The 19,686-nt window shown below is 34.4% G+C and overlaps 1 protein-coding gene across 1 annotated transcript in view; it reads right to left on the bottom strand.

The window, feature by feature from the left end:
• The window catches only part of LOC102810268 (protein turtle homolog B-like), a 73,625-nt gene that overhangs the window by 11,299 nt on the left and 42,640 nt on the right, over positions 1–19,686 (bottom strand). The window contains exons 2-8 of the mRNA XM_085499035.1: positions 18,689–19,021; positions 17,949–18,218; positions 15,454–15,741; positions 10,452–10,730; positions 9,869–9,984; positions 3,592–3,742; positions 3,373–3,484 (exon numbers count right to left, since the gene is read on the bottom strand). Coding sequence (XP_085355161.1) covers positions 3,373–3,484; positions 3,592–3,742; positions 9,869–9,984; positions 10,452–10,730; positions 15,454–15,741; positions 17,949–18,218; positions 18,689–19,021 — 1,549 coding nt within the window. The remainder of the gene's footprint in view (positions 1–3,372; positions 3,485–3,591; positions 3,743–9,868; positions 9,985–10,451; positions 10,731–15,453; positions 15,742–17,948; positions 18,219–18,688; positions 19,022–19,686) is intronic.

Raw genomic sequence — 19,686 nt, forward strand, 5'->3', positions numbered from 1 at the left:
ATGTGAGGTCTTACCATATAATATAGTGAGACAAGTAATGAAATCTGTGCATACCAATGTGATGTCTTACCATATAATATAGTGAGACAAGTAATGAAATCTATGCATACCAATGTGATGTCTTACCATATAATATAGTGAGACAAGTAATGAAATCTATGCATACCAATGTGATGTCTTACCATATAATATAGTGAGACAAGTAATGAAATCTGTGCATACCAATGTGATGTCTTACCATATAATATAGTGAGACAAGTAATGAAATCTGTGCATACCAATGTGATGTCTTACCATATAATATAGTGAGACAAGTAATGAAATCTATGCATACCAATGTGATGTCTTACCATATAATATAGTGAGACAAGTAATGAAATCTATGCATACCAATGTGATGTCTTACCATATAATATAGTGAGACAAGTAATGAAATCTATGCATACCAATGTGATGTCTTACCATATAATATAGTGAGACAAGTAATGAAATCTGTGCATACCAATGTGATGTCTTACCATATAATATAGTGAGACAAGTAATGAAATCTGTGCATACCAATGTGATGTCTTACCATATAATATAGTGAGACAAGTAATGAAATCTGTGCATACCAATGTGATGTCTTACCATATAATATAGTGAGACAAGTAATGAAATCTGTGCATACCAATGTGATGTCTTACCATATAATATAGTGAGACAAGTAATGAAATCTATGCATACCAATGTGATGTCTTACCATATAATATAGTGAGACAAGTAATGAAATCTGTGCATACCAATGTGATGTCTTACCATATAATATAGTTAGACAAGTAATGAAATCTATGCATACCAATGTGATGTCTTACCATATAATATAGTGAGACAAGTAATGAAATCTGTGCATACCAATGTGATGTCTTACCATATAATATAGTGAGACAAGTAATGAAATCTGTGCATACCAATGTGATGTCTTACCATATAATATAGTTAGACAAGTAATGAAATCTGTGCATACCAATGTGATGTCTTACCATATAATATAGTGAGACAAGTAATGAAATCTATGCATACCAATGTGATGTCTTACCATATAATATAGTGAGACAAGTAATGAAATCTGTGCATACCAATGTGATGTCTTACCATATAATATAGTGAGACAAGTAATGAAATCTATGCATACCAATGTGATGTCTTACCATATAATATAGTGAGACAAGTAATGAAATCTGTGCATACCAATGTGATGTCTTACCATATAATATAGTGAGACAAGTAATGAAATCTGTGCATACCAATGTGATGTCTTACCATATAATATAGTGAGACAAGTAATGAAATCTATGCATACCAATGTGATGTCTTACCATATAATATAGTGAGACAAGTAATGAAATCTATGCATACCAATGTGATGTCTTACCATATAATATAGTGAGACAAGTAATGAAATCTATGCATACCAATGTGATGTCTTACCATATAATATAGTGAGACAAGTAATGAAATCTGTGCATACCAATGTGATGTCTTACCATATAATATAGTGAGACAAGTAATGAAATCTGTGCATACCAATGTGATGTCTTACCATATAATATAGTGAGACAAGTAATGAAATCTATGCATACCAATGTGATGTCTTACCATATAATATAGTGAGACAAGTAATGAAATCTATGCATACCAATGTGATGTCTTACCATATAATATAGTGAGACAAGTAATGAAATCTATGCATACCAATGTGATGTCTTACCATATAATATAGTGAGACAAGTAATGAAATCTGTGCATACCAATGTGATGTCTTACCATATAATATAGTGAGACAAGTAATGAAATCTGTGCATACCAATGTGATGTCTTACCATATAATATAGTGAGACAAGTAATGAAATCTGTGCATACCAATGTGATGTCTTACCATATAATATAGTGAGACAAGTAATGAAATCTGTGCATACCAATGTGATGTCTTACCATATAATATAGTGAGACAAGTAATGAAATCTATGCATACCAATGTGATGTCTTACCATATAATATAGTGAGACAAGTAATGAAATCTGTGCATACCAATGTGATGTCTTACCATATAATATAGTTAGACAAGTAATGAAATCTGTGCATACCAATGTGATGTCTTACCATATAATATAGTGAGACAAGTAATGAAATCTGTGCATACCAATGTGATGTCTTACCATATAATATAGTGAGACAAGTAATGAAATCTGTGCATACCAATGTGATGTCTTACCATATAATATAGTGAGACAAGTAATGAAATCTATGCATACCAATGTGATGTCTTACCATATAATATAGTGAGACAAGTAATGAAATCTATGCATACCAATGTGATGTCTTACCATATAATATAGTGAGACAAGTAATGAAATCTATGCATACCAATGTGATGTCTTACCATATAATATAGTGAGACAAGTAATGAAATCTATGCATACCAATGTGATGTCTTACCATATAATATAGTGAGACAAGTAATGAAATCTGTGCATACCAATGTGATGTCTTACCATATAATATAGTGAGACAAGTAATGAAATCTGTGCATACCAATGTGATGTCTTACCATATAATATAGTGAGACAAGTAATGAAATCTGTGCATACCAATGTGATGTCTTACCATATAATATAGTGAGACAAGTAATGAAATCTGTGCATACCAATGTGATGTCTTACCATATAATATAGTGAGACAAGTAATGAAATCTATGCATACCAATGTGATGTCTTACCATATAATATAGTGAGACAAGTAATGAAATCTGTGCATACCAATGTGATGTCTTACCATATAATATAGTGAGACAAGTAATGAAATCTATGCATACCAATGTGATGTCTTACCATATAATATAGTGAGACAAGTAATGAAATCTATGCATACCAATGTGATGTCTTACCATATAATATAGTGAGACAAGTAATGAAATCTATGCATACCAATGTGATGTCTTACCATATAATATAGTGAGACAAGTAATGAAATCTATGCATACCAATGTGATGTCTTACTATATAATATAGTGAGACAAGTAATGAAATCTATGCATACCAATGTGATGTCTTACTATATAATATAGTGAGACAAGTAATGAAATCTATGCATACCAATGTGATGTCTTACCATATAATATAGTGAGACAAGTAATGAAATCTATGCATACCAATGTGATGTCTTACCATATAATATAGTGAGACAAGTAATGAAATCTATGCATACCAATGTGATGTCTTACCATATAATATAGTGAGACAAGTAATGAAATCTATGCATACCAATGTGATGTCTTACCATATAATAGTGAGACAGGTAATGAAATCTACACATACCAATGTGAGGTCTTACCATATAATATAGTATTGAGATAGTCCACCATTGTATGCTGGTAACCATGAGACTAAAACTGCGTATGAACTTGACAAGACTGTGATATTCGTAGGTGCATGTGGTGTTGTACCTACAAGAGTAAAAACCATTTACTAATAGCAACACCCAACTCTTGAAAACACATTGAACACAAAATCACTGGCCAGTTTAAATCTCCAATCTCCTCTTTGTACTTACTTTCTATAATAAGATTTGTACTTGTAGCAACAGTAGCTACAACATTCTCCGCCAGACATTCATATTTCCCATGATCCTCTTTGTGTAGGTAAGATATTGTAAGATAGCCATTTTGAGAATAAGCTCTGTCAATAGGAATGTCACCATTTACCTAAATAATAATAAATGTACAACTGTCACTTTTTTGCATTTTCTACTGATCAACTACAGCTTAAAACCATGGGATCTGATAATTGCTTCTATGTAGCTATATTTTTCCACTTTTACTGAGCTTGTTTGAAAAAACTGCTGAAATCTGCGGATTGGACCAATTTGAACTGTTCACCTGACCTAGCATTTTGATTGGTCACATGGTGTGGTGGCCATATTGGTTCAAAGAAAACAAAAAGTGCTCAATTTCACTTCTGGAGGATCTCGGTGATCAGAAATTAGTACCAATACCACAAATAATATCTTTAGTATGTCAGAGTTTTTGCTCTCTAATTAATTAACTGAAAAAAGATAACTTTTTAACTAGCGAATTTCATTTTAGATTAACATATGCCGCAGTTTTAGGGTTATTTTAAAATTTTTGATTAAAAATGATTTCATAAATTAACCTCAATATCTGTTTGGAAAAAAAAATACATCTCATTTTGACGAGTACGTGAAAATGTTCAAAATTGTTGAGGTATGTAAATGTACGGTAAAACAGCCATTGTGAGCATCACTGCGAGTTCGCAATAGCAAAAAACCAACGATTGAGAGTTTGCAATGCCACAAAAACAGTTGACTGAGAGTTCACAGTAACACATAAAACAAAAGACTGATTTATATTTTTGAGCATTGCTGCAGTGGAAAATAGAAAACAGTTTTGAAACGTCGTGTGAAACGTCAAAGTTATGCTGACTGTCAACCAATGGTAGATGTGGATTCGCGAAACATTGCTGTTACATTGTAACCATGGAGCTCAACAAAAGATTATACCAAACATGAAGCGGAAAGATTTGACACAGTATAATAAAAGTCAAACGTTTCATTTGGTGAATTATCTGAGGAAAAAAACGTTGTGACAGGATGTAATTCACAGCGTTCCGCACAGCCATTGTATTCATAGTTTGAATTACAAAAGGACCCTGAAAGTGGCGTGGAGTCTGCAGACTGCCATACGTTTCACCGACAAACTGCACTGCAATCTGAATTATTACAAATAGAAAAACATTTAATTTTTGTTAGAAATAAATAATTTGTACACATTTCCCAGATAACGAGATGTTTGTTTCATCAGGAAGGGACGGTATTATATTCCTGAGATCACACGTAATAGTAATGAGTGGCCCTACTAAGTAGTCCAATATATGACATTCATCTCTGACGCGTCTTTTTTTACGAAATTGATAATTTTAAGCAGTCTCAGGTTTGATGCAGAAATGGGATTTCCCAAGCGGTTCAATTCATTTGCGAACGCAAGTGGAAATGTGAAATTGCCATTTGTCTCCGCAAATTTACCCTCTGGTCAGTTTGGATACCATGAACTAGAAAGGAATTGAACGATGATAATAGTATCTAATAAAAAATGCACAACAAAAATAAGGCACGACAAACCGTAATTTTTGCATGAAATATGTAAACGGTTTAGATGTTTACAAGTCAGTAACTTGTTTGTTTTTTTTGCCCGAGTACAACACCCGTAATGAGCCGTAATTAGCGGTACACGTAATCTAGTCCACATGAGCTCATTTCAGCTACATGAACTAGCTACAGCCCCTTTCACTTGAGCTTGCAGTTTGTATTGTAATAGAAGTCAAAATAAATGGGCCAGGCAACAATGTTCCAGTTCGCAATAATACAAATAAACTGAATATGCATTTGAGCATTTGTAAAAATATGTTCAAGCAGCAATTTTATAGTTCAGAAGAGATGATAAAACTCTATTTTGAAATGCAGAGGGAGATTTTCACCTGCTTACTCAGAGTATCTAATACGTATAATATTTTAACATTTATTTTAAAAAGTTACTGCCATGACCGTAGACTGCATCGTTTTGTAATTTGGAAGACCATGTTTCAATGTGTGTCATTTCTGTAGTAATTATTCATTTGAAAATGCCTGTTGTCACAAATAGAAACGTTGTTGCCTGGCCCATTTATTTTTATGTCACCCATGATACAAACTGCAAGCTTGAACGAACTGTAAATATTAAGGCAACTGGTATAACAAATTTAGGAGAGTGTCGGCTCGCTAATAAAGACGTCAGGTCCTAAAACTGAATACAGCAGCGTAGACCACGTCACTCTAGATGGCACTGTGAATATACCCGACTTGAATTCGGATTCTCACAAGTTGTCTTGTCGCCAGAAATTACTTGACATGTTTATTTTACTTCACACAGTTTATACATGTACACACAAACAATAAGCACGTATGCTGACTATCTGTGCACAAAGAACATTTGCTGTACTTGAATAATCAGTCGAATTAAAAAACAAGCAGCCTATCGGCTGAGATAGCTCCGCTGTTAGCAATGCACATTTCAATTAAAGAACTGAAGACATCATTAGAAAATGAACAATATGAATAGTATCAAAGCAATCGGACTTACAGTTTTTAACAAGAAGTCGAAAATATCACTTTTTACCAAAAAATTACAAAAATATTCACCAAAATAAATTAATTAGAGAATTGAAGATATCATCACAAAACGAACAAATCTGAGAGAGGTCCACATGTAGTACCTATATATGTAATATCAAAGCAATCGGACTTACAGTTTTCAACAAGAAGTCGAAAATATCACTTTTTACCAACAATGACAAAAATATTCACCAAAATTAGAGAACTGAAGATATCATCACAAAATGAACAAATCTGAGAAAGGTCTACATGTAGTATCTATATATGTAATATCAAAGCAATTGAACTATTGGTTTTTAACAAGAAGTCGAAAATATCACTTTTTACCAAAAATTACAAAAATATTCACCAAAATTAGAGAATTGAAGATATCATCACGAAATGAACAAATCTGAGAGAGGTCCACATGTAGTACCTATATATGTAGTATCAAAGCATTTGCAATTGCGGTTTTTAACAAGAAGTCGAAAATATCACTTTTTACCAAAAATGACAAAAATATTCACCAAAATTAGAGAATTAAAGATATCATTACAAAATGAACAAATCTGAGAGAGGTCCACATGTAGTACCTATATATGTAATATCAAAGCATTTGCACTTGCGGTTTTTAACAAGAAGTCGAAAATATCACTTTTTACCAAAAATGATAAAAATATTCACCAAAATTAGAGAATTGAAGATATCATCACGAAATGAACAAATCTGAGAGAGGTCCACATGTAGTACTATATATGTAGTATCAAAGCAATTGGACTTGCGGTTTTTAACAAGAAGTCAAAAATATCACTTTTTACCAAAAACGACAAAAACATTAACCAAAATTAGAGAATTAAAGATATCATTACAAAATGAACAAATCTGAGAGAGGTCCACATGTAGTACCTATATATGTAATATCCAAGCATTTGCACTTGCGGTTTTTAACAAGAAGTCGAAAATATCACTTTTTACCAAAAATGACAAAAATATTCACCAAAATTAGAGAATTGAAGATATCATCACGAAATGAACAAATCTGAGAGAGGTCCACATGTAGTACCTATATATGTAGTATCAAAGCATTTGCACTTGTGGTTTTTAACAAGAAGTCGAAAATATCACTTTTTACCAAAAATGACAAAAATATTCACCAAAATTAGAGAATTGAAGATATCAACATGAAATGAACAAACCTAAGAGAGGTCTACCCAAGGTACATATACACCAAGTATCAAAGCATTCAGGCTTGTAGTTTTCAAGAAGAAGTCGAAAAAGTAAAACATTGACACGGACGACAGACGACGACGACGGACAATCACTCATATGATAAGCTCCGCTCGACAAAGTCGACAGCGGAGCTAAAAAACTAAGCTCCGCCCATACCATGGGAAGTAAATGTAGGTCAATTCCAAACGTAGCTTCGATGTTTCCTGTTCAGTTTTTGTGTCATGACGAATGCACATAGTCCTATATGATCTGTTTCTGAAACTTGAAGTATGTAGTTAGTAAACACCCAACAACTATCTCATCGAAAAAAGATCGATCGCGAGCCATATGCAGAAAACAATCGTTCGGGAAAAAACTATATGCTAAAAATAAAACTTATCAACTGGGCATGGGATCTCACCAACGTGTCAAATGATTATCCAATCACAGACGTGAATTCACATACATTTGTAGCAGGCGATGAACTCAACTTGATCTTTTGATGTGTAGCTTTCTAACCGTATTTTTCACGAAACATCGTCTCAAATATATATTATCTTTACTATTTCTATGCATCAGTATTTATGTCGCCAGTCAGTAATGTTACAATTTTGCTGCGACCGAGAGTGAAGAGTTTGCTTATTGTTTACCATAGCGAACGCACCAGCGCCATATAGAGCGTGCGTGCATATATTACCGGTCATGGCCGTGGCATCGTAGTTTGTGGGGGAAACTGCCACAAACAGTATAGGATCTTTAAATCTCACCAGATAGACTGTAGATACATCAAGCAGTAGATGGTATACTAATGTGCAATGATCTAATAGGTAACACACATTTATTCGGTTGTGCAGGAAAGAGATAAAGCTAGTTGAAAAACTACATACGCTAGGACGAATTGGAACAATGTATCACTTAGAGTACAAAGAATGAAGTCTGTCCTAATTAACATTCTTTGTCTATTTAAAGACAAGAATTTCAATCCTTGGCGTCAATTAATATGATTGGTTGTTTTAATTGAGCCAATCAGGGAGAACACACTTATGTAAAATGATAGAAATGGCTGATTACAGGCCAAAATGTGTTTCTTTGTGTCACGAAAACGGAATAAATCTATAGGAAATTTGGCTGCAACTACTCAATCTTGATAACATAACTAAAGATAAAAGACACTGATAATTACATACAACAATGAAATAAATCAGATAAAAAGAAGCGAAGTTATGGTTGAATAACATGAAAAATATATGTATCCACATGGTAATAACGATATAGTTCAACGATAAGAGGATGGCAAATATATATGATACGTAACAGTATACGTATTAGCTCCGTTATAAGTTCTGTCTTTACGGAGTGTCTGCGTAGCTCTGATCAATATTTTATTGAAGCATCTCTGACTTCTGGTGATTAGTGTTAGCTTGTAAATAAATAAATTACGAGGGTTTCTGCAACACATGGAAGTGATTAGTAACACCTCAAATAAACAACTACCCCGGGAACCGAGTTGACTTTTTCGCAACAATCATAGGTTAGACCATGGAGCAACGGGACAACAAAAATAAAATCACGCCCAGGTTTTTATATTTGTATTTCAGATTGCAGTGCAGTTTGCCGGTGAGACGTATCACTGTCTGCAGACTGCACGCCACATTCGGGTCGTTTTGTAATTCAAACTATGAATACAATGGCTGTGTGGAACGCTGTGAATTACATCCTGTCACAACGTTTTTTTCCCTCAAATAATTCACCAAATGAAACGTCCTCGCAAGAGAGTTTGACTTTTATTACGCTGTGTCAAATCTCTCCGCTTCATGTTTGGTACAATGTAACAGCAGGGTTGCGTGAATCCACATCTACCATTGGTTGACAGTCGGCTAAACTTTGATGGTTCACACAACGTTTCAAACTGTTTTCTATTTTCCACTGCAGCAATGCTCAACAATATAAATCAGCCTTTTGTTTTATGTGTTATTGTGAACTCTCAGTCGACTGTTTTTTTGCCATTGTGAACTCGCAGCGACACTCGCAATGGCCGTTTTTCCATACATTTACATACTTCAAATTGTTGAATAATCTGAAGAATGCGAATAATAAGCTTCCTCAGTTGCTTACATTGGTTGACAAGAACCTATCACTTGTACTTGAAAATAAAATAACAGTGTTGTGTGCTGTTGTTATTACACATGTATGTGTTCTGTTAATAAAAGAACTTATAGGCAATGTTATTGCAGAACACAAGCTTACGTGACATTTGGTATCAAACATTCATATGATAGTTGACAAAAATGTAAACAATGATGCCACAGTGTATGATCCCTAAAGCTCACAAATATAAAATAGCAATAATTTCTATTATGCTTCAATTTCAATCATGTTCAATTTTTTTTTGAACTACACTGACATGTTTTGAAGAGAAATGTTTGAGAGAAATTGCATGTAATAAGATTTAACAGTGTATAAAAACAACTGTCACCTTCGTCCATTTAATAGTTGGTTTGGGATCTCCTTGAGCTGCACACTGGAAGGTGACTTGCTGACCCAGCTCTCTTTGGTATATAGATCTTGGTCTAGTTATAAATACAGGAGGATCTAAAAAAACAAATTATGTGTTGGAAAAAGATCCATCATAAGAAAACTTAAACCCTACACCGAGTATGGTTTGGAGTTCTGCTAAAATATCATACCATACTCATTTGACATAACACCCAGGGTTTTAGAGGGTGGGCACATAGAACAGCATTCTTGTAATGCAATGCAAAAGTCAATTATTGATCTGTTAATGGTGATCAAAAATTTTTGAAAGGTAAACTTTTGTGGAATGAATTTCACTGGTTCACTTTCACACATAGTTTACACCATATTCACAGCAGTTGATATCCATGCTGTAATTTAATTACCAGAAAAGTCAAACAATATCTAATAATCAGCTTTTATGAATAGACAGTTTAAGGAATGATGAAAGTCATGAACGCATAGTGGACTGTTACCCCCAAAAGTGGGTCGGGTGTGGTTTATCTGAGAATGGGTTTTAATTAGAACCAGTAAGGTAGATTTACCTCTTACATGTACATTAGTTGGCAGGGATTCACCACGACTGCCAAGATTATTATACGGCGTACAAGTATATCGTCCTTCATTTTGTAATCCCACTTCCATTATGACCAAATTACCATTAGCAACTATATTGTAACCATTTAAATTATCTAACTGCACCCAATCCTTGGTCCAAACTACCTCAGTGAATGGCGGATTAGCCCTTATATTGCATGTAATAGTTCCTTTCAATCCAATTGGGATATAGGTGTGTGCTGGCATCTCATCCACATATGCAGCAACTACATGGGAAGACAACATTAGTTTAATAGGTGTGTGCTGGCATCTCATCCACATATGCAGCAACTACATGGGATTACAACATTAGTTTAATAACAGCTGACAACATTTATTTTATTGAATCATTAATTACCAAGTGACCACCCACAAATAAATGTCAAACCAACAATAAGTCATGAATGACAATGATTTTACAATAATCAAAGTTTTTTACAAGTCATTATGTGTCTGCCTCAAAATAATTGGCTTCCATTAAAACAAATGATCCATGACAGTTACTTTGCTTTTTTCCTTTATGCTGTACAAATAGAAATATATGGTCAGCACAAAACACAGAAGAAACATCCATGAAAATGGTGACTTTTAGACCATGCAGACCATGCAGTTTTTACAGTGGCTATGCTAACCTTTTATTTATACATCTCAAAGGATGCATATATAGTCCTCAACATGTGCATCCTGGGCTTAACCAAATTGTTGTCTTTATTTTATGCGTATCATCACTGATGACACATCTAACCTAAGTCATAATGATGGCTTATTATCACTGATGACACATTTAACCTAAGTCATAATGATGGCTTATTATCAGTGATGACACATCTAACCTAAGTCATAATGATGGCTTGTTATCACTGATGACACATCTAACCTAAGTCATAATGATGGCTTGTTATCACTGATGACACATTTAACGTAAGTCATAATGATGGCTTATTATCACTGATGACACATCTAACCTAAGTCATAAAGATGGCTTGTTATCACTGATGACACATCTAACCTAAGTCATAATGATGGCTTGTTATCACTGATGACACATCTAACCTAAGTCATAATGATGGCTTGTTATCACTGATGACACATCTAACCTAAGTCATAATGATGGCTTGTTATCACTGATGACACATCTAACCTAAGTCATAATGATGGCTTGTTATCACTGATGACACATTTAACCTAAGTCATAATGATGGCTTGTTATCACTGATGACACATTTAACGCAAGTCATAATGATGGCTTGTTATCACTGATGACATATCTAACCTAAGTCATAATGATGGCTTGTTATCACTGATGACACATTTAACCTAAGTCATAATGATGGCTTGTTATCACTGATGACACATCTAACCTAAGTCATAATGATGGCTTGTTATCACTGATGACACATCTAACCTAAGTCATAATGATGGCTTGTTATCACTGATGACACATCTAACCTAAGTCATAATGATGGCTTATTATCAGTGATGACACATCTAACCTAAGTCATAATGATGGCTTGTTATCACTGATGACACATTTAACGTAAGTCATAATGATGGCTTATTATCACTGATGACACATCTAACCTAAGTCATAATGATGGCTTATTATCAGTGATGACACATCTAACCTAAGTCATAATGATGGCTTGTTATCACTGATGACACATCTAATCTAAGTCATAATGATGGCTGAGATAGAAAGACATAATTTGCCAACTTTTAGCATTTTTTAATATCATGTTTTTTTGTATAATGAATCACCGAGGAGAATGATGTAAACAATAGGAAATGCATCATTGATATACACAGGTGATATAAACAATAGGAAATGCATCATTGATGTACAAAGGTGATGTAAACAATAGGAAATGCATCATTGATATACAAAGGTGATGTAAACAATATGAAATGCATCATTGATATACAAAGGTGATGTAAACAATAGGAAATGCATCATTGATATACAAAGGTGATGTAAACAATAGGAAATGCATCATTGATATACAAAGGTGATATAAACAATAGGAAATGCATCATTGATATACAAAGGTGATGTAAACAATAGGAAATGCATCATTGATATACAAAGGTGATGTAAACAATAGGAAATGCATCATTGATATACAAAGGTGATGTAAACAATAGGAAATGCATCATTGATATACAAAGGTGATGTAAAAAATAGGAAATGCATCATTGATATTAGGAAAACAAGTCATTGTCAATGACACGTCCCCGTTCCGTTCATATTTGAGTGACATATACATTCAAAGCAGATCATGACCGAAATGCACCTGCATATGTACAACACATTGTGCTAAATCTGAACAAAATCCATCCATGCATGACTGAGATCCGGTTCTGGAATTGTGAAAATACGTGATTTTGATGCATTTTCGGCCTTAAAATGGCCATCATTCCGCTATTGTTAAGCAGATCATGAAACAAATGCACATATCTATTTGTGACATGATGTACCATGTGTGTGTGAAGTTTGAACTTGATCAATCCAGACATGTCTTGGATACGGATCCAGAACTGAATTCTTTAACAAAATGGCCGCCAGTCGGCCATTTCGAACTTGATCCGAAAAAAAAAAAGACGTGCATCAAGGTCCTATTATGTTTAATGTATGTACCAAATTTGAACAAAATCCATCCATGCATAACTGAGATACGGGTCCGGAATGGTGAAAATGTGCGATTTCAATGCATTTTCGGCCTTAAAGCGGCCCCCATTTGGCTATCGTTAATGAGATCATGAAACAAATGCACATACATATTTGTGACATGATGTACCTTGTGTGTGTGAAGTTTGAACTTGATCAATCCAGACATGTCTCGGATACGGATCCAGAACTGAATTCTTTAAAACAAAATGGCCGCCAGTCGGCTATTTCGAACTTGATCCGAAAAAAAAAAATGACGTGCATCAAGGTCCTATTATGTTTAATGTATGTACCAAATTTGAATGAAATCCGTCCATGCATAACTGAGATCTGGGTCCGGAATGGTGAAAATGTGCGATTTCAATGCATTTTCGGCCTTAAAGCGGCCCCCATTTGGCTATCGTTAATGAGATCATGAAACAAATGCACATACATATTTGTGACATGATGTACCTTGTGTGTGTGAAGTTTGAACTTGATCAATCCAGACATGTCTCGGATACGGATCCAGAACTGAATTCTTTAAAACAAAATGGCCGCCAGTCGGCTATTTCGAACTTGATCCGAAAAAAAAAATGACGTGCATCAAGGTCCTATTATGTTTAATGTATGTACCAAATTTGAATGAAATCCGTCCATGCATAACTGAGATCCGGGTCCGGAATGGTGAAAATGTGCGATTTCAATGCATTTTCGGCCTTAAAGTGGCCGCCATTTGGCTATCGTTAATGAGATCATGAAACAAATGCACATACATATTTGTGACATGATGTACCTTGTGTGTGTGAAGTTTGAACTCTATCAATCCAAGCATGTCTCAGATACGGATCCAGAACTGAATTCTTTAAAACAAAATGGCCGCCAGTCGGCCATTTCGAACCCGATCCAAAAAAAAAAAAAAAAGACGTGCATCAAGGTCCTATTATGCTTAATGTATGTACCAAATTTGAACAAAATCCGTCCATGCATAACTGAGATCCGGGTCCGGAATGGTGAAAATGTGCGATTTTGATGCATTTTCGGCCTTAAAATGGCCACTATTCGGCTATCGTTAATCGGATCATGAAAAAAATGCATGTGCATATGTCCCATATAATGTGTGATGTATGAGTGAAGTTTGAACTTAATCGGTCCATGCATGTTCGAGATACAGGTGATCACGGACGCACGGACGCACGGACGGACGGACGCACACAGGGCAAAACATAAGTCCCCATTTTCGGACTGCGTCCGAGCGGGGACTAATAATGCTTTAATATGGCTTCCTACGAATGGCCATTTTTGTAACTTTTCCAAACAAACATAAAAGTCAAAATAAATAACTATGTGACACTTTCAAAACAAAAACATAATAAATGTTTGCTCCTATTTATTGAAAATTGTTACATTAATCATTGAACTGAAAATTGATAGCATTCAAAGTATCAACACAAAATAATGGACAGGAAGGAAAGACTGTACTGAGATAAGTACCTGCTTAAATAAAGATAATTTATTGCATCCTTAGAAATACAGTGTTTCCATCAGTTTATAGCAACAAAAGTAAGATATTAAAAAAAACAAAATAACAAAATAACTATAGCAAATAATAAATGATAGATTTTAGTGTTTTTGTTAAGTATCTTTCTCGTTTCTCATTAAGAACGAGCTGTGTATAAATTCTCCAACAAGTTTGATTACATTTGTGTTAGAATTTTTCATTAAGTATGTAAATTTCTGTTGGTCAGTTTTTGTTTCATCAGGAAACTGTATATTTGAGAATATGTCCATTCGCAGTGTGTGATATTTTGGGCATTTGATGAGGAGATGCATTTCATCTTCTATGTCTGCTAAAGTACATTGTTTACAAATCCTGTTTTCCAAAGAAATTTTAGGTTGGGTATGTCTACCCTTTTCTATTGCTAGGCTGTGATTACTTGTTCGGAATCTAGAGACAGAAATTCTATGTTTTAGATTCAGTATAATTAAGTAACTTTCAAAGTTGTAGTTTGTAGTTGCTTAGCTAATTGTCCCATTTAGATTTTTAATTAGAATTATTTCAAATATTTGTTCAAGTCGGGCACAGTCGGGGGACCCATTTGGGCACAGTCGGAACGCATTTGGGAGTCGGGGCACAGGCGGGCAGTTAGGATGCACTCAGGGCGCAGTTGGGCATAGTCAGAATAAAGCTGGGAACAGTTTTTTTTTTTATTTATGCAGATCATTTAGAGAGTCTGTGTCATAGACAAAAACTTATTATTCTGTTATACATGACAAAAACATATTGGATAAGAGTGAATACTCACATAAGACTTGTAAATAAGCAGTAGCTACAGGTGGGTTTCCAACACCATTAGTCGGTCTGCATGTAAACCATCCTTCATCACTCGGTTGTACACTATGTATTAATAATGTACCATCCAATAAATACTCTAATCGCTCTCTCATATTAGAATAGGATTCTATCTCATTGCCATTTTTAAACCAATGATAAGTTATTATGGATGGTGATCCTTCCGCTTCACATTCTAATATTGCTTCAGCATTTTCATTAACTGTTAAATTAGCTGGCATCACCACAAAGTGTGGTGCACCTATGATATCAAATACATTAAATTAATATTTAATACTACAGCAATAAGAAGATACCTTAAATATCAATATTTCTTGATACTATTATCCTTGCTAAAAATGTGTGATCACTGTAAACACATGTACATGTACAGTCCAAATATGCATAGATGATCCCCGATTCTCAGCACTGCACACATATCTCATCTTATAGTATGAGTAGATGATCCCTACCTACTCTGTGCTATAAATTTATCTCACCTTCTATAACAACCCTTATAGTATGAGTAGATGATCCCTACCTACTCTGTGCTATAAATTTATCTCACCTTCTATAACAATCCTTATAGTATGAGTAGATGATCCCTACCTACTCTGTGCTATAAATTTATCTCACCTTCTATAACAACCCTTATAGTATGAGTAGATGATCCCTACCTACTCTGTGCTATAAATTTATCTCACCTTCTATAACAATCCTTATAGTATGAGTAGATGATCCCTACCTACTCTGTGCTATAAATTTATCTCACCTTCTATAACAACCCTTATAGTATGAGTAGATGATCCCTACCTACTCTGTGCTATAAATTTATCTCACCTTCTATAACAATCCTTATAGTATGAGTAGATGATCCCTACCTACTCTGTGCTATAAATTTATCTCACCTTCTATAACAACCCTTATAGTATGAGTAGATGATCCCTACCTACTCTGTGCTATAAATTTATCTCACCTTCTATAACAATCCTTATAGTATGAGTAGATGATCCCTACCTACTCTGTGCTATAAATTTATCTCACCTTCTATAACAATCCTTATAGTATGAGTAGATGATCCCTGACTACACTGTGCTATAAATTTATCTCACCTTCTATAACAATCCTTATAGTATGAGTAGATGATCCCTACCTACTCTGTGCTATAAATTTATCTCACCTTCTATAACAATCCTTATAGTATGAGTAGATGATCCCTACCTACTCTGTGCTATAAATTTATCTCACCTTCTATAACAACCCTTATAGTATGAGTAGATGATCCCTACCTACTCTGTGCTATAAATTTATCTCACCTTCTATAACAAACCTTATAGTATGAGTAGATGATCCCTACCTACTCTGTGCTATAAATTTATCTCACCTTCTATAACAATCCTTATAGTATGAGTAGATGATCCCTACCTACTCTGTGCTATAAATTTATCTCACCTTCTATAACAATCCTTATAGTATGAGTAGATGATCCCTACCTACTCTGTGCTATAAATTTATCTCACCTTCTATAACAACCCTTATAGTATGAGTAGATGATCCCTACCTACTCTGTGCTATAAATTTATCTCACCTTCTATAACAATCCTTATAGTATGAGTAGATGATCCCTACCTACTCTGTGCTATAAATTTATCTCACCTTCTATAACAACCCTTATAGTATGAGTAGATGATCCCTACCTACTCTGTGCTATAAATTTATCTCACCTTCTATAACAACCCTTATAGTATGAGTAGATGATCCCTACCTACTCTGTGCTATAAATTTATCTCACCTTCTATAACAACCCTTATAGTATGAGTAGATGATCCCTACCTACTCTGTGCTATAAATTTATCTCACCTTCTATAACAATCCTTATAGTATGAGTAGATGATCCCTACCTACTCTGTGCTATAAATTTATCTCACCTTCTATAACAACCCTTATAGTATGAGTAGATGATCCCTGACTACACTGTGCTATAAATTTATCTCACCTTCTATAACCCTTATAGTATGAGTAGATGATCCCTATCTACTCTGTGCTATAAATTTATCTCGCCTTCTATAACAAACCTTATAGTATGAGTAGATGATCCCTGACTACACTGTGCTATAAATTTATCTCACCTTCTAAAACAACCCTTATAGTATGAGTAGATGATCCCTACCTACTCTGTGCTATAAATTTATCTCACCTTCTATAACAACCCTTATAGTACGAGTAGATGATCCCTACCTACTCTGTGCTATAAATTTATCTCACCTTCTATAACAACCCTTATAGTATGAGTAGATGATCCCTGACTACACTGTGCTATAAATTTATCTCACCTTCTATAACAACCCTTATAGTATGAGTAGATGATCCCTACCTACTCTGTGCTATAAATTTATCTCACCTTCTATAACAACCCTTATAGTATGAGTAGATGATCCCTACCTACTCTGTGCTATAAATTTATCTCACCTTCTATAACAACCCTTATAGTATGAGTAGATGATCCCTGACTACTCTGTGCTGTACATGTATATGCTCCATTGTCAGAAGGACCAACTTTATGCACAGTCAAAGAATTAGCAGTCACTGTTGTTCTTAATGATGTCACTAATACAGTACCACCTTTCTTCCACAATACTGATGGTGGTGGATTTCCTGTTGCCTGGCAATGCAAAACCATATCACTTCCAGGTGTGAAAGTCACCCTTGAAGGCGAGGTTTCAGAGAAAGTTGGTGGAGCTGAAGAAAAAGAAAGTTTTAATATCATGAATTATGACTTGTAGCATGCAAGTAGCAAAGTATCTGAAAACACAATGTATAAATCAGTAACTTGAATGGAGAGGGGGATAGAGCGTAAAAAATAATATTTCGTGATGTACATTGTAACAATCTATCCCTTCAGAATTCGTTATTTAACCATACAGTGCTTTTTGACAGCACATTTATTATATATCATTTATCTTGTCTATTGCATGCAACATGTACAAATGTGTTATTTTTTAGTGTGTACTGAAAGAACAATTCTTACCACTGAATCAGCTGTACCCATGTGTTATTTTTTAGTGTGTACTGAAAGAACAATTCTTACCACTGAATCAGCTGTACCCATGTGTTATTTTTTTAGTGTGTACTGAAAGAACAATTCTTACCACGGAATCAGCTGTACCCATGTGTTATTTTTTAGTGTGTACTGAAAGAACAATTCTTACCACTGACAATCAGCTGTACCCATGTGTTATTTTTCAGTTTGTCATTTTGTCCATTTAGGAATCCAATTCTACAGTCATAGAAGCCATCATCATCTGCTTGAATATTTTCAATACGTAATGAAACATCATTAATTAAACTAGCTCTTCCTTCAAACTGGGGATCAATGTGAGCTGGATAGTTACCATACTTAATAAATATTGGCACATCAATTGTACGTTTATACCACTCTATGACATATGGAAAATCAGCTCCTTGGTTGTCTAAACTGCACTCTAACACCACAGTGTCTCCTGTCTCTACATGATACACAGTCTCTACTGAGGTTACAACAACTGTAAAAAAAATAACAATTTATTAAATATTAATGCTTACTGTAATTAATGGGCAAAATTTAGACTATTATAGGTCTGCTGTTTGAGAAGAAAACTATGAAAGCACTGCGATTCACAATTTTAAAGTAGGTAATATTATAGTTACAAAAACAGTAAATTTGATTGTATAGCAGTGCATTTATTTTAAATATGTAAATTAGAAAACTAATCACATCCGTGCATTCTCCCAGAGCACCTGAGTATCAATTTAGTTTATTGAAAGAAGATTAATGGTTTATCTTCTTGGATGATACTGTAAAAATTATGATTCTGACACAACATTATTAAAAATGAAGTAACACCCTCATGTAGTTGACAACATTTTAATCACATTTATAAAATAATAAAAATGTGACAGGTCTACTCAGTTCCAGAGTTCAATTTGGTTCATGAGTGTTCAACTCAAGGTAGGTTTTGTTTACTTAACATCCTACCAGCCCTATGTACTTTTACATTGACTTGACCAGATAAGATTCAACCCTTACCCTACCAGCCCTATGTACTTTTACATTGACATGACCAGACAAGGTTTAACCCATACCCTACCAGCCCTATGTACTTTTACATTGACATGACCAGACAAGGTTTAACCCATACCCTACCAGCCCTATGTACTTTTACATTGA

Source organism: Saccoglossus kowalevskii, chromosome 5, assembly GCF_978046115.1.
Source record: "Saccoglossus kowalevskii chromosome 5, keSacKowa6.1, whole genome shotgun sequence".
Taxonomy (NCBI): domain Eukaryota; kingdom Metazoa; phylum Hemichordata; class Enteropneusta; family Harrimaniidae; genus Saccoglossus; species Saccoglossus kowalevskii.